General features: G+C 47.9%; 1 protein-coding gene across 1 annotated transcript in view; it reads right to left on the bottom strand.

The window, feature by feature from the left end:
• Nucleotides 1–23,081, bottom strand: part of LOC144769403 (hemagglutinin/amebocyte aggregation factor-like) — a 388,219-nt gene that overhangs the window by 17,211 nt on the left and 347,927 nt on the right. Inside the window, exon 3 of the mRNA XM_078653472.1 lies at nt 7,353–7,541. Within this exon, the coding sequence (XP_078509598.1) occupies nt 7,353–7,541 (189 nt within the window). The remainder of the gene's footprint in view (nt 1–7,352; nt 7,542–23,081) is intronic.

Genomic DNA, 23,081 nt, shown 5'->3' with positions numbered 1-23,081 from the left:
TAGGTCTGTGACAGTGGGTGAGTTCTGTGTAGCTGTGAATTTCTGTTAATAGTCGACATTTGCACAAGTCTGAGTTCATGGGGGTATGTTAGGCATAATCATCTGTTGGGGCTGTGATGCATTCATAGGTCTAAAGGCTGCTTCAGTGTCCACTAAATCAATTATAATATATGACGAAGCATCGAAACACTTTACGGTGAATAGTGCACAAATCCGGAAACAGCTAATAGGTTAGTAATCTGTGCTTCCTGTTCCAAGTAGAATTAGTTGTGTTAAGGTTGTTAAGTTTGTGCTTTTGATCTCTCATGCATATTGGTAATGGGAGTGGAGGGCATGTGTGCCTGTTAGTGGGATGAATTGCATCGAAAGAGGTAAGAGTCCTGAAAGCGTGTTTGAAAGTCCATAGAACACAGAAAGGTTTGGGATGAGTCAGAGAGTGGAGGAAAGGGGTGGATTTTAGTTTTTTTGTTTAATGATTTTCAAATGTATATTACACAATGGCAGTAACCACTATGGGCCTCATTATGATGAGGCTCAGAAAGCCTCAAAAAGCAGTCTCATTGTGGTTTAAAAACCAACAGCCTCATTACAATAGAGCCTGTCTGCTAGTCAGAACCCACATATAATCCCTATGGAAGGTGTTTTACTCCGACCGGATTACGATGTCGATTTCCGGCAGGGTTTCCATGCGGGGCTTTCTGACATCGAAACCCTATTGGAAAGCAACTTTGGGGGACCCTAGCAGTGCCCCCTTCATCCAGTGGCCTCTGGTTGGGGTGCGAGGGGGTTTCATGCCTGCATCGTTTGCCAGGCACCGTGAGGTGCCTGCCAGGCAGTGCAGGGATGAACACAAACTCCCTTTTCTGTATGGGAGCTTGTGCTGCGGCTGGTTTCTGACTGCAGCACAAGCTTTCCCACAGAAAAGGGAGCTTGCAACCGCATCATGTGCGGTCGCATCATAATTCAGTGGTTGGGATCGCCGACAGGAGATCAGTTGGACGCATATCAGCATTGGCGTCGGGTGGACGCAAGTCCGCCTAACATCGAAATAAGACCCTAAGTGTTATTATCCATGAATACACAGTTTCCACAGGAGGAGCATTTTTTGTTTTGCTAAGAAACTTGATGCAGTTTGATGAATCTTCAGCTCCTTCCTAGAACATTTTGTGGTGAATTCATCGAGGTGGGGAGGAGTAAAATGAGGATGCAGCATGCCAACATACTTTTTTCTGCATGCAGTTTTCCCTGCGACTAAAAATTTAAGAAGACATTTTATGGGTCCATTGCAGTCACACGGAGATCTCGCGGGAGCCAGTATGCTCTCCCCACCCCAGAAAAAAAGAAACCATGGAATGAAGGTTAGTGGCTAGTTGGCCACTCATGAGGATGTTTCTGCCTGCGGGGCACTGAATACTCTGGCCAACTCCCTGGGGGTTGACCACCCTCGTGGGATGGGATAGGTTGGTGGACGCAGTGAGGGAGGTTGGTCACAGATGTATAATTATTTCACTGAAAAATATATCCATACTAATATTATAAAGAGAGAGCCCAAACCTTTGAGGCGGGTAATCTCAGTAACCACAGCACCAATCACAACTCCCAGTACAGCATTGGAAAGGGCAGTTGCAGCAGAAGGACATAGGCTATGCAGACGGCCACCATATTTAATTTTTTAATTTTTTGCAGAGTTTTATATAGCGCGAACTTGACCCGAACTGAATCAGGTATCAGAGCGCTTTACATAGCACCAGTTACGTTACATGAGGACACACATTCATTTTTGTTAGGCACTGGGAGATTAAGTGATTTGCCCAGAATCACAGGATGTTTGGCGTCGTTACCAAGACTCGAACCCAGATCCCCAGGTCCGAGGTCGAGCGCCTTAGCCGTTAGGCCAACTCCTCTATACATTTAAAAGGTAAAAGAACCGTGCCAGCAAAGTAGTCCCTTGTAGTCGTGTCTGCGCTGTGCTGTGGGCGTGGGCTGGGGGGCATGATTAACGCTGGGGGCGTGTGGTACGGCCATCACATCGTGGGCTGTGGGCATGTGCTGGGGGCGTGACAAAAGCTGGGGGCGTGTGTCCTCCCTTCATGCCATGTGAGTCGTACATACAAGCGCCAATTACGTTGCTGTGCAGCATCAAGAGGCACGCTGGGGTCGTGACACGCTGGGGGCGTGAGAAACGCTGGGGGCGTGTGTCCGGCCTTCATGCCATGTGAACGCAATTGCGCCGCATCAAGGGGCCCGCTGGGGGCGGGTGCTATGTTCCGCCCTTCATGCCATGTGGGTCGTACATTAATCAGAAGATCGTCTGCTGTGACCGTGTGCTGGGGGCGTGACAAACGCGTTCACCTGGAGGCCTGGTAAGTAACGTAACTGCAGCCTCTCCTGCGCGCTGTTACTGAACTCTCTCATTCAATGAAATTACACGCGCCTGCTACCATCAACCAGGGCTCTATCCGGGGTCAGGCGGCGGATCAGTACACTAATTACACACACCTGACATAATCAACCAGGGCTGCAGCTGGGCCTCAAGCGGGAGAATACGCGCCTGCTAACATCAAACAGGCCTGCATCTGGGCCTCAAGCGGGGGAACACGCAAATGAGCGTGTCTGCGGGGACAATTACTGCAGCCTCTCCTACTCGCTGTCACTCAACTCTCTCATTAAACGGATTTACCCGCGGCTGATAACTCTCTCATTTAACGACATTACACGCGCCTGCTAACATCAACCAGGGCTGCAGCTGGGCCTTCTCCGTCCCTATTCTAATGAAACAAAAAATGTTGTCTACCGCGAGATTTTAAAATAAATTACCCTTGCCAAATACACACATTACACACATTCTATTTCATACCCGGACAACGTTGGGACGGGCTGCTAGTATCTATATATGTTAATAAAGATATATATTTATGTAGAGATACATGTATATGTATTGAACATGTACATACATGTAATACAATTTAACATGGTCAAACACACACATGCATTTTGTGCATAAATATACATAGTTTACATTGTTTTCAATTTTTACATATATGCATATCTTTATAAACAAAAGCATAAGCTCCTATACTTACTCACTTGTATATAGAGAGCCTGATCTACATAATCAAATATAAATATTTCATTATGTTAGAAAATAAATAGAATTTTTTCAAGGTATTTGTTGGAAATCAGGACACACACATGCATTAGGGTACATTGTGTGTTAGGGTACCCCTATGATTGGCATGGCCTACCCTATAAGTCCCTAACACATAATATAGCAGCAGGATTACCACTACCTATAATTCCCTGGTATATAGTACGGCATGGCAATTTAGAGGCCAGCAGCCCTTTCTGCACTTGCATGTGTGCACTGATGAGTGCCTGAGGTCATTTGAAGCGCAGCCCTGTGTTGCAGAACTGCTTTTAAAAGAAAATGGTGCCCAAACTCGACTTTGGTGGTTGGGACACTTTAAAAGTGATAACTACAATATTTTGGCATATTCAGTATTTCCAGGGTCTCCCCTAAGTGTCCTAGGGGTGGGAGGTCATGTACTAAGGAGGGCCCTTATAAAAGAAGTTGTATATGTCCTGGGGATACAGACATTGCATATTTAACTTCCCATGTTGTAGTAAAGTGCTTCCCAAAATCGTCTTTTGTGCTAGGAGCACTGTGGAGTGAGGAGTTTATTCTATTTTTGTATATTCAGCACCCCTAAAGTCTCCGTTAGGTGTCCCATGGGTTGAGGGCTATGTAGCTATAAGCTGGGTCCATAACATATGTTTTATATGCCCTAGTGTTGGAGAAATTGCACATTTAATTGTCATCATTGTAGAAGATCCCCAGCCACATAGGTTAACAGGGCAATAGCTTAATAATGAATAACTATCGCTAGGAATTCACAAAATATCACTCAAGGATTTAGGAGAATGGCAGTCATGAATCCAACAATATGCTAGTGCTGAATTTATCCTAAAATATACAGAAAAAAAGTTATAAGACTTTCTTGTCTGTAACCTAAAATTCAGCCTTCCTGTGGTCTCCCCTGATTGGTTATAGTTAAGAAGTATAGCCAGTCTGCTTTGATGAAGTGATAAGTGGCTCACCCAGGGAGAGGCTATCTCTTGGAAAGAGGTTTGCTACACAGGAATGCCAGAGTGGGAAGGGTCAACCATGGAGCTTCAAAGGGGAAAAGGACAGGCAGGGAATGCCAGGTCCATCTACCCGCAAGCTCCCCTGACCCAACCCGATGGCATGCTTAATGCAGGACTTTGTAGATAGTAGGGGGAGAAAAGCAATAGAAGAGAGCCATACTGGAGGTTGGTGTAACCAGTCTTGCTCCTCTGCTGCAAGTTCAGCCATACTGACTTTGAAAGAATAGTGCTTTCTGGGAGAAGGTTATGCCACACTTTGGAGGAAGTGGTCATGCTCTGGGGTGTTGCCCTGCATCTCATTGGGCAGAAGTGCTCTCCTGCCTGACCCCAGAGAGCACTGAATAAATATGTAAGAGGTGCAGACCCTCTCAGATCTGCTGTTTGAAACTATAAGAAGAAGATGGTGTGCAAAGCTGAAAACTTGATTTGCACCATCAGGCCCTGCATTCTGACTGACTGTGTCTGCTGCATTATCTGGAACTACAGCCCTTTGGATGTACCTTGCTTCAAGATGAATAAAGAGTGGACTTCCTGCAAGCTACAGGTTAACAGAGCTCACCTGGATCATCACCACTAAGAATTCCATGCCTGCAGGGCCTCCAGTGGATTTGTGAGGATTTTGTCCAAATGCATTATGGGAAATGTAGTTCCAAACTTCTAGGATAATCTTAAAGATTCCAGACCCTTTTCTTGTGTTTTGGACACTTTGGACCCTCAAGAGGAACTTCAGAAAGACTTTCCAGAAGTTTGGAGACTTTTGGAGCAATTTTGGAAAAAAGTTCCATAAGGGGACCGACTCAACCGCGAGAGCCAAGCCACCCACCTTCAACCACGAGCTGGCTTGACTGCTGGTTCGTACCACTAAAAAGCTCAGACGGTCTGACTTTCAGAGTTTAACCGGGATCTCCCTGGAAAGCAAGCCAGCAAACCCTCACTGAATCAGGACTGGTGAGGAGCATAGAGGGACCCCAGCAGAAAAAAAGCTTCTGAAAAGTTCCTAAGTCCGAAGGTAAAATTTCGACCAAGATTTTTTAATATCTAAACATATTGATTGTTTTATGTTTATAGGAAGTATGAAGACAATGGGCCCGATTCACAGAACTAACTTAAGGCAAAATCTTAAACTTACTACCATTTACTCATTTTGGTATTCACAGAAGGCACTTCCTCATTTTGGTATTCACAGAAGGCACTTACTCATTGATGAGTAAGTGCCTTCTATGAATAACAAAATGAGTAAGTGCCTTCTGTGAAAACCAAAATGAGTAAGTGCCTTCTGTTAATACCAAAATGGTAGTAAGTTTAGGATTTTGTCCTAAATTAGTTCTGTGAATCGGGCCCTTCCTCATCTACATAACCAGAAATAAATATTTTGTTGTTATCTGACAGCTGTGTTTTTTCAATATCTAAATATATTGCAATAGCCTCATAGAAAGCATGAAGACAAATACACATAGGTACAGGTACCTATTCTGTAATCATATATACATAATCCAAAATATATTTAGCATACAATAAAGCATAATCCCGTAGACAGAAACTCATTTACACATATGTTATGTGCATATTTGACATACAAAAATATGTAAAGCATAAACATATATTTATTGCTGTACGCATTCTTTTTTATCAATATTTGTCTGTACATATCAATGGTATATTGAATTGATAGCCTAGACTTGCTTATTGTGGCATATAAGTAACCTTTGTGGTAAATATTTAAACTTCGTAAGAAAGTGGGATTTTAAAACTGGGATTTGTGTGATTGGAAATGCCTCAATAAGTGTAGACATTTCCTTTAACTAAGGTGCATTTTTATAGTATTTGGGTACAGTTGTTTCAGTTGTTTAGGATGGTTTGCAATAAGGTTGTACAAACATGTCTGTGGAAAGATGTTGTCTCTGGCATTCCTGAAACACTGGTTAGTAGCTGTGAAAATGCTTACTTTCGGCATAGAAAGTGCACCTGATGGATATGTTTTCTTACTTGTGGCAGTTTGCTATGAGTAGAGATCAGTGTGATATATCAGTGGATCAGTTACATGTGACTATTTCATGGGAATAGTTTAGCTTAGCAAAATGAATTGACTAGGGATTTAAACAAAAAAGAACCTATGTGGCCGCGCACTTGTTTTCATTGTCAGTGTTGCTACTGTAGTTATTCCGCTGGTAAAGTTGGCACCATTCTGGAAACAGGCTAGTATAAATGGTTGGTTGGTCTATGGAAGTAGGCTTCTGTGATAATAGATTAAAAATAGTTTGTTTGGTAATTTTGTGAGGTTTGTTTGGTGCAGAAGTGAAGTCCTGGAACCAGATTGCATTTGGTGTACTAGTGAGTGTTTGGGCATGTAGTAGTTGGTGCAACTTTTATCCAGAAACAGGTGTAAAGGATGCTTCTGTTGTGTTACTGCTGTGTGGGACCGTTTATGTTTTATGACCAGCTGATTTATGTGAAAGTTTAGTTTGTCGGTATTAGCTGATTTGTCAGACTGGCTAAGATTGCCATCCTATCCATCTCATCTGTGGAAATGGTAATATTTCATGTCGCTGTGGTTCTGCTTTATTTGATTCTGAAATATGTGCAGCATTAAACAACCTTCTTATGCATTAACACACCAATAGGGTGTGATGCATCACATTGGGAGATGCATCACGCAGAGATGCAAGACCAAAGGATGACCGTCATGTTTATTTTATTTTTGTTTTCAATTACTGCATTAATAACCCATCTGCTAGACTGGTTGGTCTGGGGTTAGAGTGGACTAACTGCATGAGTGTTCTTGGCAATGGGAAGGAGTGAATGGGTGAGTCTGGGCAGCAAGTAGTCAATGGGAAAGGGTGGGTTTTGTGTGTTGCTTTGTCATTGTCACTGAGGATAGTTGTATTTTATGTGGAAGTGGATACATGGGAATAAGCAGACTTGTTGTGGAAGAGGCAAGTATAGCGTGGCTGTGGTTAGTGTTTGTCTTCAGCATTAGGTTGATGGCAATGGTTTTTGATTGGTAATGGTGTGCGTGAATAGTGAGTCTCATTTGCCAGTAGTTTACTTTTATGATTGATTTGGAATGGTAATGGTCGCTGGAACAGATTGTTTCACGGAGCCTGTGATTGCTAGAAGTACCCTTGTCGCAATGGTTTGACACAAGATTTGTTGTCATAGCTGAATTGTGTATCAACAATTGCTTTCTAATTTGTGGGTGATATTACCTCCTGTCCTCATACTTGTCGTGATGATAGCTATGAAAACCACTGATGACGGATCCCCACGGGCAGGTGTAGGTGAATGCCTCATCGAAGTAGTTGACATAGGGGCTCCAGTAACAGGATGGTGATTCACTGAATGTGTTCTTACAGGTGAAATCCCAGACGCGGTCCTCATACCCGTCGTGATGCTGACTAAAAAGAAAATTAAACTCTAGTCAATTCCACGCACCTCCCTGAAATTTTAAATGTTCTACTAATAACACATTACTAGGTTATGACTATGAAACATTTTTAAATCACTCTTTATTAGTTTTATGAATGGTGACTCTACAATGTTCCATATCGAGTTGGTGCTCATAAAATTGTGCAAATTTTAATACCATCATTTAGAGAAACAATCAAAAAACTTCAAAAATGTATTAAACTTGGTCTAGTGATGATGTGTATGTATATATTGAGGGTTGGTATGTAGGACCTCCCCCTGCCAAGAGAGCAAGTTGGGCAGGCGTCTGCATACACAAATCAGGATGTCCTAAATGTACCTTTTATTGTCATTTATCAGTGTAATACATTGGTTATATGGAGGTATGCGATGATATGTAGCAACATGAGAGTTGGAGGCTAAATCTTCTACAGCATGCGGTGTTCCATAAAGTCTGGCGTGGGGGAAATATATGTGGCTTTTTCCAATTTGTGCACTTTCATTACAGCCTTAGCCTTGCATTTATTTCAGGTTCTTATGGTAGCCTTTAATCATTATTGTTGGTGAAGGCATGCAAGATGTTGTATTACAATCCACTTTATCCTTTCTTTGTCTTTGCAGTGTAGCAAGGGTATAATTTTCAGCAGTTGTCCCTCTCTGTAGATCCTTCAGCCATAAATCTATAGGGGTGGAGTCGATGCCTTCTAAGATGGCTTTTCCCTCTTAGCTTTCTCTAGGTTTAATTCTTAGATCTGGGCAGATGTTTCAACAGGCAAGATTTGAGCTACATGTCTTCCATTAGGGACACTTTTTAAGTCTCTGCTCTAGACAGCGCATGTGAGACAAAGAGACATGTTGTATATACTTTATGGGCTTCAGCCGGCCCATAGGCTTCCCATTTGCTGGCTTCATCATCACTCTTATATTCCTTCTCCCCATTTGTGCATGGTTTGTATGCATCAAGCCTTTTCCTGCGTTTAGCCCTCCCCAAGAGCATGTCCCAATTACTGCTATCCCTCCCCAGCTCCCATTTTAGTAAATATTTTCGGAACTACTTTTTGCTTGGATTTGAAGCATTTTTCATGAGCGCTAGTTTTTTCACTTGCTCCAAGCTCTGTTGCGGTATATTGTTCTTGCTCCAGCGAGGCAGAGTCTCTACTATGCAGCACAGGGTTCTGGTGACTGACATGGCAGCCAAGTAGAGCAGCAGCATTTTCCTTGATCAGCACAGCGCACGCTTAATGCCCCCTATGTTTTATCTTTCAGCATGACGGCTGCTTCAGGAGTACTTGTTTTAAATTATGCGTTAAAGCCGATAAATCTGCACATTTATATCAGCTCCAGATACGTTCTACTGGTTTTGCAACTTTTCTTAAATTGCTCAAACACAGCTGAGTTCAAAAGTGCAGAAAGAGAAAACCTGATACCAAACAGAAAGGTAATTGTAGTTGACCTTGCATGCAGAGAAGCGTTGAACTATGTCTCCTTCAATGTAGAGGTTTTTTTACATAGCGCAAACTAGACCCAAAGGTACCAGAGCTCTTTACATGAGCACCAGTTACGTTACAGATGAACACATTAATTTTTTTTAAGGCACTGGGAGATTAAGTGATTTGCCCAGAATCACAGAATATTGAGCGTCCCTGCAGAGACTCGAACCCGGTTCCCCAGCTCCAGGGTCAACTGCCTCATCGGTTTGGCCACATTCTCTCCCCAATCAGCTGTCTGGGCTGTTGCTATGTGCGCTTTACTCTGCCTTCTGTGTACAGTAGACGTAAGAACTGCACTGCACTGACAAACAGGCTGTGTACTCAAAACGTAATGTTATCATCTAACTGCTGTAGCCATCTGGATTCATCCAAGAAAACCCTTGCAGCTTTTTTTTACAACCGAGACGCTGCTTCCAAACACATGGATTTCAGTATGATTCACAGTGGAGACAAAAAACTGCAGAAAGTGATATGAAGGAAGTTCATGTTATCCTTATTTTCCAGTCTTTCATTTTCTAGTAATGTAACTCGATTCGTTATGGATAACCAGGGTCACTGGAATTATGCCATTGTGCGGCCATGGCGATTTCTGCATAATTATAGATTTGCCACCTTTGCCACATAATCCAGCATCTGATGCATGATCTCTAGATTTTAACAAAAAAAAATGTTTCTATCTCAAACGGTTCAAAAGTTACTAAAAACTTAGTGATGTGTTGCCGTGCAGTGGAACGCCTTTTGCATAGGATACTGTCACTTTTCAGTAGGCTATTGATGTGTTTGGGTGATAAACTGGTGCTAGTGAGTTGCACACAAAGCCCTGACCGTGTTAACAAGTTTAACAAGCATTTGAAATGCAATAGGTCTTGCATGTGTGAGAGTTTGAGCTATTGGCATTGGGAATGCCTTTTTGAAAAAGTGCCCCATGCTGCGCTTCCACATTAATGTCGGTTACACCCCTTTCTTTAGTCCTGGCTTGTCTAAAGAAAGGGGTGCTGCCACCAATAAAGTGAAAGCGCAGTATGGGGTGCTAAAAAATCATCTGTTTGTCAAGTTGACAAACAAATGCTTTTTTTGTAAAAGTGACCCATGCTGTGGTCTCACTTTAAAAGCAGTCACGCAGTCTTCATTGGACAAGCCATGTCTAAAGAAAGGGTGTGGCCGACATTAAAGTGGAAGTGCCACATGGGGCTCTTGTAAACCAAAAACTGAATAGTAAGAAGAAAAACGTTCAGGCTGCAAATAACTCTGGGCATAGTTCGCATAGTAGAGCTACACGAAGTGCACTACGCAAGCTACGCGTAGCTACGCGAACTGCGTAGTGCGGTAGGGAAAATGCTGTTCGCACTGATTGCACAGTGCCGGATGCTTGTCCGCACTGCAATCATTGCAAACCGCATTTTGCACAGTGCAAGCGGTCGTTTTCTGACGCTTGAGTAGATTTGTACTTGAGCGGCAGCTTTCTCAACAAGGACTGGTAGTTTCTCATTGTGAACAGTCGCGAGCATACGCGACCACTCGCAATGAGAAACCTGACCTACCCGCATTGAGAATCTCGCCGGGAGGTTTAATGTTCCACACTCGCGATTGGCAACTTGATGTTGCTGAACGCGAACAAGAAAAAAGTCTCGCCGGGATGTTATTTGGCTCGCTCGCGGTCCCCAACTTGACGTTGAGGACAGTGAGCAAGCAAAAAATGCCCGCTACGCTATGCATTTTTGCACTGTGCTACGTGCAATTCACGTACCGTGTAGTTGCGCAAACTACGCACGTTCCGTGAGCGTAGCGTAGTCCTACGACCAGGGTTAGCTGCAAACAACAAACTAAAGGTATGGCCACCACTGTATCAGCATGAAGTGCTGTGCGAGGAAAAAATAAACAAAGAGTTGGGGCAGGCAGGATCAAATCATTTAATCAAATAGTGCTTGGAGGCTGTAACTAAAGCCTACCGAACAACAACACATGTAACAGTGGTTGTCCTGATGGGAGGTTTCAAAATGAGTTAAGGTGGTACTATGGAGGGACTACTAAGCCTATTGACCAATAAAAAGCTACAGTTTACAAAGGACAGTGACACAAGCCGATGAAAAATATGGGCGGAGATTGAAGAAAAAGCTTGGTAGTATTGTTGGAGGCAATATCATGGATAAATAATGTACTTAGGGTAGGGGGGACACTAGCCGGCCATGATGGCGGGCGGGTGCTGCTAGAGCTCCGGGACCGCCTGGGGCATTATCCTGAATATCGGTGCCTGCGGGTCCCCTCAGAGACGTGGCAGAGGGGGGAACACTAGCGGAGCCCTGCTGTGCCCTGGAATGGAATGGAATGGAATGGAATGGAATGAGGATTTGTAAAGTGCGATGGCTACCCGGAGGCGTCCCAGCGCTGTAGACAGACTGGAGGTTGTGCTATAGGGATGGGAGTGTGGGAGGCAGAGGAACGGGTTAAGTGTGGGATTTATTGAAGAGCCACGTTTTTAAGAGTTTTCGAAAGGTGAGGAGATTGGGTTCTGACCTAATTGCGAGGGGAAGAGAGTTCCAGATTCTGGCCAGATTGTAGGCAAGTGAGCGGCCTCCGCATCTGGCTCTTCTGATGCGGGGTACGGAGGTTAGGTAGGAGGTCGCAGATCTGAGGGATCGGGAAGGAAACTAGGCTTCCACCAAGCGGTGATTTATGGTGGGGCCTGTTCCCCAGAAGGATCGGTGTGCAACGCACATGCTCTTGAATTCTATTCTGGCTTTCACAGGAAGCCAGTGAAGGTCCTTCAATCTGGCTGTAACTGGGGAACGGCGAGGAAGGTTAAAGAGGATTCTTGCCGCACAGTTTTGAATGACTTGTAGTTTGGACAGTGTAGACTGGGGGGCACCCAGATAAAGCTCGTTACCGCAGTCGAGGCGTGACAGGATTAGTCCTTGGACCATGATCCGTCTGGAGTGAAACGGGAGAAGGGGGAGAATCTTGCGGAGCAATCTCATCAGACCAAAGCAGATACCAGCTAGTTTGGTGGCTTGGTAGTTGAAAGTGAGATTGTGGTCGAGCCAGATCCCAAGGCTCTTAATTTGATCCTTAGGTTGTGGGGGGCTGCCTAGACAGAGGGGCCAGATGGTGTCAATGGATTTCGGGATGTTATTTCCAAGGAGCATCACCTCTGTTTTGTCTCCATTAAGTTTTAGGTGGGAGGCCGACATCCAGGACGCCACAGCTTTCAGGCAATTGTGCAGGCTGTGGTTGGGGTTGAGAGAAGGGTGGTCCAGGGCTACCACCAGCTGAGTGTCGTCCGCGTAGGTGTCAATTTTTACCCCGAAAGGGCGGACGACATCAGCTAGGGGGCCAAGGTAAACATTAAAAAGGGTAGGACTCAGGGAGGAGCCCTGAGGTACTCCACAGTTCAGAGGTTTACTAGAGGAGGTAAATTCCTTTTCGAATACCTGGAAGGACCTGTCTGAGAGAAATGATTCTAACCAGGTAAGTGCTATGCCTGACACACCAATCATACTGAGGCGATGAAGTAGGATGCTATGATTTACGGTGTCGAAGGCGGCACTCAGGTCAAGTAGGACTATGGCCGTAGAACCGCCACCGTCCAGTATCCTTCTTGCCTCCTCCGTCACTGCAATCAGGGCAGTTTCAGTTCCATGACGGGGTCTGAACCCAGTGTGGGTGGGGTCCAGTTTGTTATTGGATTCTAGAAAATCTGTCAGTACTGAATTGGCGTGTTTTTCTAGAATTTTACTAAGCAAGGGCAGAAGGGAAATAGGTCGGTAGTTGGCGGGGTTGGAATGGTCCAGGGTAGGTTTCTTTAGAAGCGCTTTGACCATAGCTTTCTTCCATGAGGGTGGGACAGTGCCTGTGTCAAGGGAGGAGTTGAGCAGGTCTTGAATGGTAGGTGATATCTGGCTAGTTATTTGGATGAGTGCCCTAGGAGGAGCTGGGTCGGTCGGGGATCCAGATTTGACCAGTCTTATGTATTTTTCCAGATTGGCTTTGTCCAGAGCGGGGAAGTTGTTGAGAACGCTGGGTGGGGCTACTAAAGGGTCGGTGTTAGTGGGGTCTCTAGGCATGGTGACTGTATGAGGGAAGGAGGAGTTGATCAATTCAATTTTGTGATGAAAGAATTCCGCAATTTCCTCGCAGTGGGTCTGGGTATTATTGTGGACTTTAGAAGTCTCAGGGAGTTGTAGGAGGGATTTGGCTATACGGTAAATCTCCTTGGGTTTGGACGCAGCATTGTCAATTTTTTGTTCATAAAAAGTGGCCTGAGCTCGTCGGATGTCTGCTTTATAATTTTTAATAGCTGCTCTGTAACTGACTTTGTCTGCTAGGCAGTAGTCAAGGCGCCATTTTCTTTCCATTTGCTTGCAGGCGCGTTTGGCCTTCCGTAGGTCTTCTGTGTACCATGGGGCTGTGGGATTGCCCCGCTTGGGACAGAGACTTTTTATAGGGAGTACTAGGTTTAAAGAGTTGGTAATCCATGTGTTGTAGTTATCGTTCCCCTGGGTAGGATTCAGTGCGTTGGGGGGTTTTGTACTTTGTAAAGTAGTTTGCCATTCGGATAGGGGGATTTTTTGCCAGTTCCGTGACAGCAGAGTTGTCGGGGCCTTGGGACCCGAGGACGGACGGTGGAGGCCCCGTGCAGCCTGGCGCTGATCGAATGGGCCGGCCGAGGAGTAGCTGGGCCGAAGCAGGGAGCCACAGTGAGAGGAGAGGCCGAAACACCCGAGCTGCGCAACACCGGAAGTGCCCTGGCTGGACCCCCGGCGGAGCAGCAACACCGCTGTGCTGGATCTGGTGCCCGATCGGAAGGAGTATACTGTGCCATCGAGCGGTGGCGGGCGGAGATATAGCCTGTAATTGTAGCGGAGACGGCAAAGAAACGCACTGGGCACATCGCGCTGTGGGAGCCCTGCCGCAGGACAGGTGGGCCGCACGCTGCCGCCGGCAGAAGGTAGGAGGCTGGCAGCCTGGGACAGGAGGGCAGCGCGAAGATACTGGGCCACCCCCTTGTGGGCCTACACTCCGGACCGGAGCTGCGGGGACTGACGTCCAGGTGCGGGGTGCCACAGGAGAGATCTTTCCCTCCCCCCTTATACTACGGACTCAGCTAGGGCCGGCACGGCGAGGTGTGGAGCATACAGCGCGTGGTTGCCGCTGCGGAACGCGGAGGCCTAAGATCTTGACCATGGGGAACCCCAGGTGGGGCCCTTTCCAAATTGGGGTACTAGATACTGGGAGGAGGCTGCTAACACCTCGGAGGGGGACGCATCCCGGTTGAGGCGGAGAGTGCGAGGTGGGCCCCCAGCTGCCTTACTTGTGGGGGAGCTGCATCTCCCGCCCAGACCCACTGACCCTGACAGACTGGAGTACACCGAGGGGTGCTTCTAAGACGGATCCTCGCGCTGGTTCGGTTCCTGAGACGGAGGCCCTCCTCGGGGGCACCTACATTGCAGAGTACCTTTGGGACACGAGTACTAGCCATCATGGTCCGCATGGGAGCGAGAGCGGCGAAAAGTTTGGGAGATCCCGAGCCCACACGCACTGTGCCGACTGCTGGGGATGGAGGGGTTTTCTCAGGGGCCCCTGCAAAACAAAATGGGAGCGAGCAACAAGTGGACAAGTTGGACATAATCCTTAAAGAAATACGAGATTCTAGGGCAGCGTTGGAGCAGCAGATGGGCACCCTGGCCACGAACTTGTCCCTGTTAAAAGCGGACCACAACAAATTGACGGATAAAGTGAAGGATCAGGGTCTAGCTATAGCGGACCTTGCACCGACGATAGCGGACCACTCTACCTCTATTCAGCAACTGGAACAGAAGTTCACCTCCCTTATGGATCGGGTGGGGACGCGGAAGGCCGTAATCGCTGCAATAATATCCGCATCATAGGCCTTCCGGAACGGTGCGAGGGGGTCCACGCTGCAGACTTTATGGAACAGTGGTTCCGGGACCATATCACAACAGAAGGCCTCTCACCACATTTCTGCGTGGAGAGAGCATATAGGATCCCGACTGGTTGGCCCCGACCGGGCCGTCCCCCACACCCTCTCATTGTACGGATACTCAATTACACGGACAGGATGTTCTGCTGCATAAGGCGCGAGAGAAATCCCTCATTCAGTACGACAACCAAAGGATCTCCCTCTATCCGGACTATACCAACATAGTCCAGAAACAGCGCTCCTTGTACATGGAGGTGAAGAGGAAGTTAGAAAAGGCTAAGCTAAAATACGCGCTCCTCTTCCCTGCCCATCTGAAGATCATCCATGGCAGAAAGACACACTTTTTTGAGAGCCCGACGGACGTTGAGGAGTGGTTGGAGGTGATGGGTGTTGATGGGAGTCAGGCGGCCACTCAGGAGTCAAGCACCAGCGAATTGAGAGATAGCCCGGCACGAAGATGCGAGGTCCCCGGAGTCGAGGGGGCAGGTGAGACGACACGGTCCATCGCGGGAACAACAGAAGGAAGACCAAATGGGAGCCTTGGCGATGGTGGGCACATTCCGGGAAGACTCAGGAAAGATTGCAACAGACTCGGAGGACAGCACAGTCCACTCGGACTCGGACCACAGTGTGATCCTATTCCCTACCGTTACGCCCCGGGCGGCAGATGACCTGCTGGACAACTGAGAGAGCAGATGGCTCCACCTGGAGCGGACTACTTACAATACAAATGTATCGTATCCTTTACATTCTGATATGTACCTGTAGTTCACTGTTTAGTGTATTAAGGGGGGTACGCAGGAATTGTGAAATATATTTCCTGCTGTTTTGCACTGTGTGGCTCGTGGTTCCCCACCCGGTCTGGACAAAATCCTGTGTGGGCAATCTCCTTACCCCCCCCCTCCTTCAGGAGGGCATAGCCTTGGTGGGACGGCGGGAGAATCCAGCTAAGGTGTTCCAGGCAGTGATTGTGAATATACTATTGCAGTTATGCCCCCGGGACGGTATACCGTCGAGCCAGCGATACCCGATGGGACTGACGAGATGACTAGACTAGTGCTAAGCCACCCCTCCATAGGCGAATGCACTGGTGTTTGGTATTATTTGTTTCTTGTTCTTCTGTTGGGCTCAGCATTGTTGTCCTGCTGCGCCGTATTTGCTCTGTTATTGGAGAGGGAGTTAGGGTGGGTAGTCTTCTGGTGGTTAGTTTGTAGGGATCATGTCATGGGCTGCCGGTCACTCCTGAGTTTGACAGTGAATGAGTATGGCTGACACTGTAGGGTCTTATAGGATTACTACCTGGAATGTGCGTGGACTTGGGGCGATACAGAAGCGACATCGGATACACTAATTTTTACTTAGACATCACACGCAGGTCGCTTTCCTCCAGGAGTCCCACCTCACGGCATCGGAAGCTCAGAAACGGAGGGAAAAATGGAGGGGAACTATTTATTCAACGACATACTCAGCCTTTTCTAGGGGGGCGACTATTTGGGTTAGGTATGGGACAACATTTGAGGAGATAGAGAGGAAGGTGGACGACCAGGGCCGATTCATCTTAGTGAAGGGCACCCTCGATGGCACACTGATAGTGATTGGCTGTATATATGCCCCGAACTTTGGTCAGGATAAGTTCTTAACCACGGTGGGCCTGGCGCTTGCAGATTGGGCGGGAATCCCCTGGGTCTTAGGTGGCGACTGGAACATGGTTCTGGACTTAGGCCTTGACAGATCACATCCTCCCTTACAGATGACGGGGGTCTCCCGAATGACTGAGGTGTTCCTGATATGGGCGGAGGGTTGGGGTTTGATAGATGTCTAGTGTGCCCTGAACCCGGTGCTCAAAGAATATTCTTATTATTCCCACTTACACGCTCTACACACTAGGATTGACAGGTTCATGTGCTCTAGGTCATTGGTTTCGAAGATAGGTGCCCCGGAGTATTTGGCCCAAACCTTCTCAGATCACAGACCTCTGTCGTTCGGCCTCATCTGGGGCCGAGTCCCAACCCCAGTACCTACCTGGCGGCTGAACCTGCTCCTCCTGGAGGACGGCCCCTTTTGGGCGACCTTGTCCGAAACTCTGACTAAATACTTTACCGAAAATTGGGACTCCGCTACCTCTAATTTAGTGGTGTGGGATGCCATGAAGGTTGTAGTGCGGCGAGTGGCCATAGGACAGTTGGTGGTAGCTAGGCAGGAAGTCCACCGGAAACTCTGCAAGGTGGAGGACCGGTTAAAGATACTTGAAAGGGAGGCGAGTGAGGATCCTGGGAAGAGAGGGGAGTTGCAAAAAGGGAATATAGATTATGCTGACATACTGGAAACGTTGAGAACCATAGTCCACAAAGAATATGTACGCCAACAGCATACGGAGGCGGATAGGTCTGGTGCTTTATTGGCCTGCCTCCTACGCGATCAACCGGACCCCCCGGTGATAACCCGAATACGCGATCGGTCGGGCAACCTGGTACGCACGTAATTAGGGATCAACCAAGCCTTTCATGACCATCTGAAAGTGTTGTATGCCCTCTTTCCCCGAGAGGACTCGACCGAGTGTCCGAGTTCCTACGCGATCTCCCCTTCCCGGTTTTGTCAGATGAAGTCCGACGGGAATTATTTTATTCCCTTTGGAGCGCACCTGATCCCGGTGGCCCAGACCACGTTTAAGTATCTGGGGATACAAGTGTTCAGGTCGCCAGAAGATAAAATTGACGGTAATATTAAACGAGCTATTACGAGCCTTCGTAATAGTGTGGGCTTCTGGACTTCTGGATGATTGACAATAGCTCGCATACCTCCTGAGGCGGAAGCCGGGAGCACCGATACTCTGCTCATTTTTAAAATTATTTGTTTGTGTAACTTGTGTGTGCTCGTTTTTTTAATTATCGCCTTGCCTTCACTCATTGAGCGCCACTACCTTCCCTCACTGATCGCTCCTCCACACAGCCGAATAGGTTGCTGTGGCAGGGACCGGCGAGTTCCTACGCCATCTTGAGGGTACTCTGGGGTTGCCGGTGCAGTTTCTCGGCCACTCCCCCCTCTGGCAAGTACTTTTGGCGTGACTCTCGCGCTGCGTGCATGATTGACAATAGCTCGCATACCTCCTGAGGCGGAAGCCGGGAGCACCGATACTCTGCTCATTTTTAAAATTATTTGTTTGTGTAACTTGTGTGTGCTCGTTTTTTTAATTATCGCCTTGCCTTCACTCATTGAGCGCCACTACCTTCCCTCGCTGATCGCTCCTCCACACAGCCGAATAGGTTGCTGTAGCGGGGACCAGAGAGTTCCTACGCCATCTTGAGGGTACTCTGGGGTTGCCGGTGCAGTTTCTCGGCCACTCCCCCCTCTGGCAAGTACTTCTGGCGTGACTCTCGCGCTGCGTGCATGATTGACAATAGCTCGCATACCTCCTGAGGCGGAAGCCGGGAGCACCGATACTCTGCTCATTTTTAAAATTATTTGTTTGTGTAACTTGTGTGTGCTCGTTTTTTTAATTATTACCTTGCCTTCACTCATTGAGCGCCACTACCTTCCCTCGCTGATCGCTCCTCCACACAGCCGAATAGGTTGCTGTAGCGGGGACCGGCGAGTTCCTACGCCATCTTGAGGGTACTCTGGGGTTGCCGGTGCAGTTTCTCGGCCACTCCCCCCTCTGGCACGTACTTCTGGCGTGACTCTCGCGCTGCGTGCATGATTGACAATAGCTCGCATACCTCCTGAGGCAGACGCCGGGAGCACCGATACTCTGCTCATTTTTAAAATTATTTGTTTGTGTAACTTGTGTGTGCTCATTTTTTTAATTATCGCCTTGCCTTCACTCATTGAGCGCCACTACCTTCCCTCGCTGATTGCTCCTCCACACAGCCGAATAGGTTGCTGTAGCGGGGACCGGCGAGTTCCTACGCCATCTTGAAGGTACTCTGGGGTTGCCGGTGCAGTTTCTCGGCCACTCCCCCCTCTGGCCAGCATATAATGACATCTCTCTCCCGGCCGCGAAGCGGACGCGCCGGCGCCGCGCCAAAGGCGCGCCAAAGGCAAGCCCGTCTGCGCCCGTCCGCGACCGGTCGGGAGCCGGGGCCATAGACCCTGCTCCTTTTTTGATGTACTCTCCCGCACAGCTCCTCGCCTACCAAGGTAACTGGCCCCTCAGCCCCCCCACGCTTGACCGCATCCATGCCTTCGGCATTTCTGCCCCTTATCCCCCCTCCCCTGTGGTTTTACCCCCTAGGCCCCAGTTGGCTGCCCTCCCAGCTCCCTCTCCCCTCTCCCTCTCCTGCCCGCCTGTTGTGGCCTCGGCCTACCTCCTTAATACCCGCTCGGCGGCCAGGCACCATCTAGAACTCTATAACCTCCTGGATACTGAGACATCTGACTTCTTGTTTCTTTAGGAAACTTGGTTTTCTGCAGATTCACTGCCCGATGTTTAATAGGCACTTCCTGACTTCTACTATGTCCTCCGTGCCGATCGCCCCAATGGGAAAGCTGGTGGGGGTGTGGCTATGATCATCCGGTCTAACCTCCACTTCCAGCCCCTTTCCTATTCCTCCATTTCGAACGTGGACTTCATAGTTGCCCGCTCGGTCAATCTTTTGGTTCCTCTTACTGTCGTCCTCTTATACCGCCCCCCCCAAACTATGTCTCACTTCGTGCCAGCTTTACAGGAACTTTTGGCCCCCCTTGTGGTCAACAATTCGTCAGTTCTTCTGTTGGGCGATTTTAATTATTGGCCTGGAGACCCCAGAGAAGATCAGACATCCAAAGACTTTTCTGACACCCTTCGCTGTCTCAACTTCATCTCTCATATTCACGTCCCCACCCACGTGCATGGTCACACTCTCGACCAGATTTGGTCAGCTAATCGGACCATTCTCCCTCCTACTATCCTTCCTTGCACCTGGTCGGACCATTCGCTCATCTCCTTCTCCATCGATCTTGGAGCTATTGATAGGCCCCCCTGCCCAAGAACGTCTCGGCCCGGAACTGGAATCTGGTGGACCTAAATACTCTCTGTTCTTCCTTGGTGATCTCTTCCCGATCTATCTGACCTTCCCCTTGACCTCCAAGTGGACGCCGTTAACAGCTGGCTGTCCACCTCCTGCGACCTGGTCGCCCCCCACAAGAGGGTCAGGTCTTGCCGCCTCAACGAAGCCAACAAATGGTTTTCTAGTGATCTCAAAACTCTCAAACTGGCCCTTAGACAGTCAGAGCGTCAGTGGAGGCGCAATTACTGCCCCTCTCTGAGGGCTCGATATAGGTCTCTTCATAACAACTATAAGAGAGCTATTCTTTTAGCCAAAACAGAATACTTCTCTGGGAAGATCATATCAGCGGCTAACAAACCCAAGGAGATCTTCTCCATCGTCCACAACTTAGCTGCATCCGACAGAGTCAACCCCAATCCTGTCCGTTCCCAAGCTCTTTGCCATTCTCTCAACGATTACTTCCTTGAGAAAATCGCCAATATCAAACGAAACATCCCTCGGTCATTTTCTCCCCTTCCATCTTCTTTCTCCCCCCCTTCGTTTCCCTGCCTTGTCCATTTTTCACCTATCTCCAAGGAATCCTTCCTTGCTCTGCTCAGGAAAGTCAAGTCAGGCTCCCCCGCTGATTGTGCCCCGGCTCATATCTTAAGGGAGTTGTTTTCTGGTTGCCCTGACCCTCCCCTGTCCCTTCTCAATGCGTCCATTTCCCAGGGCACAGTCCCGGCCTCTTTCAAATCGGCTACAGTCATCCCCATTCTAAAAAAAACTGGCACCGACCCCACTTTCCCTGCCAATTTTAGGCCCATATCTTTGCTCCCTTATTGTTATTGTTATTGTTATTGTTATTTTAATTTTATATCGCGCCTAATCACCTGCAGGTCTCTAAGCGCTAGGAAAGATGGTACAAAACAATAACACAACGGGATAGGAGCGGAGACCAAGACTGACTTATACTATGCTCAGGCTTCTCCTGAACAATAGCGTTTTTAAGCTCTTTCTAAATCTTAGGAGATTTCCTTCCTCACGCAGCACCCCAGGCAAGCTGTTCCATAGCTGGGGAACTAACACTGAAAAGGCTCTCCCACCCTTCGTCGCTAGTCTATAGCGAGGACAGGTCAGAAGCTGAGAGTCCGAAGACCGAAGTGTTCTCACCGGGCAGTACAGCTGTAGGCGATCTTTAATGTAGGCTGGAGCCTTACCATAGATTGCCTTGTGGGCTGTACACAAACTCTTGAATTCCACTCTTTTTTTAATTGGAAGCCAGTGTAGGCTTTATAATAAGGGAGTGGCTTTAGACCTCCTCGGGAGTCTAAAGATCAACCGGGCAGCGTCATTCATTAAGACCTGAAGCCTACTGGTAAGAGTTTTGGGTAGGCCAAGATAAAGAGCATTCCCATAATCGATTCTGGAAATGATAGTGGCAGCCACTATTGATCGCATCATAGGCTGTGAGAGGATAGGAGATAACTTCCGCAGTTGCCGAATAATATTTGTACAACTGCCCACAACCGACGAGATCTGAGGAGCCATCGACAGATCCCCGTCCAACTTAATACCCAAGCTTTTTACAGACGGGCTTGGTATTGGAGCAGGGCCTAACTCCATAGGCCAGTAGAGATCACTCCAAGGTGAGGTAGTGGATGGGATAACTAAGACCTCGGTTTTATCAGGATTAACTTTTAAAAGGTTATCCGTCATCCATTGCACCGTGAACCTCAAGATGTTCTGGGATTGGAGTTGTGCGGCCGTGGTATCGTTGATACTTAACAGCAACTGCGTATCATCCGCGTAGTTAAAGACTTTACAGCCCATAGTGGCCAGCGAAGCAATCAGCGGTTGCAGGTACAGGTTGAATAGAAGAGGGGACAGGGCAGACCCCTGTGGTACCCCACACTCTAAAATCCCCATCTCAGATGTTTCATCCCCTATTTGTATCTTTTGGGTCCTTCCAGTAAGGAAGGATTTCAACGATTGGAAAGCCAAGCCCTTAATCCCAAAATCCTTTAATCTATCCAAGAGCAAGGCATGGCTGACAGTGTCGAACGCCGCTGAAAGATCTAACAAAATCAGGGCGCTCGATTTCTTACAGTCAGCCCTGCCTCTTAGTTCGTCCAGCACCGAGAGCATCACCAACTCGGTGCTGTGATGGGCTCGAAAACCTGCCTGTTGATCATGGAGTAGATGGTGAGATTCCAGATAAAAAGACAGGGATTGTAGGACATGCTGCTCAAGGATTTTTGAGAGAAAGGGCAGCTGGGAAATAGGTCTGTAATTCTTTAACACCGCAGGATCCGACCCTTACCTAGGCAAGATTCTGGAGAGCCATATTACTTCTTGTCTATCGGCTTACATCGAGGACAACCATCTACTCGCCTCCCACCAAGCGGGCTTTCGTCCGGCCCATTCGACTGAATTTGTGGTCCTCTCTGTCCTGGACGAGCTGAAGAGCAAGGCGGATTCTAACTTTCCCCAAGCATTGGTGCTTCTCGATCTGTCCGCTGCTTTCGACACGGTCGACCATTCCATTCTTCTCGACCGTGTCGGAGCAGTGGGCATTCGGGGGACCTCTCTTACTTGGCTCGCCTCATTTCTTCAAGGCCGGAAGCAGGCGGTCCAAATTTCGGGCTTTACCGCCCCTACCCGCTTGGTGCCCTGTGGGGTCCCCCAAGGTTCTTCCCTTTCCCCTCTTCTTTTCAATCTCTACATCTACCCCCTCATTGCTTCTTTGCTTAACATGGAGATCTCTGTATTCAATTATGCGGACGATCTCCAACTCGTTTTCAATCTCTCCTCCTCCCCAGATTCCCCCCTTAAATTTCAAACCACACTCATTTTTATTTCTGATTGGATGAATCAAAATCATCTTAAACTTAATCCGGACAAAACGGAGTTGGTCCTGACTGGCGGCTCTACCAGCCCCTGGACCCCTGCCTTCTGGCCCTCCACTTTGGGTTCTCTCCTGATTCCTTCTGCCTCAGTCAAAACCCTGGGTATCAAAATCAGCCAGGACCTCTCCATGCGTCCTCAGATTAGCTCTGTTGTTTCGTCCTGCTTCTTGTCCCTCGAAATTATTCGCAAGATTTCCCGTTTCTTTTCCCTGGATTCCTTAAACTTATT

The sequence above is a fragment of the Lissotriton helveticus genome, chromosome 1_1 (genome assembly GCF_964261635.1).
Source record: "Lissotriton helveticus chromosome 1_1, aLisHel1.1, whole genome shotgun sequence".
Taxonomy (NCBI): domain Eukaryota; kingdom Metazoa; phylum Chordata; class Amphibia; order Caudata; family Salamandridae; genus Lissotriton; species Lissotriton helveticus.
This window is presented reverse-complemented; position numbering and strand designations above follow the sequence as displayed.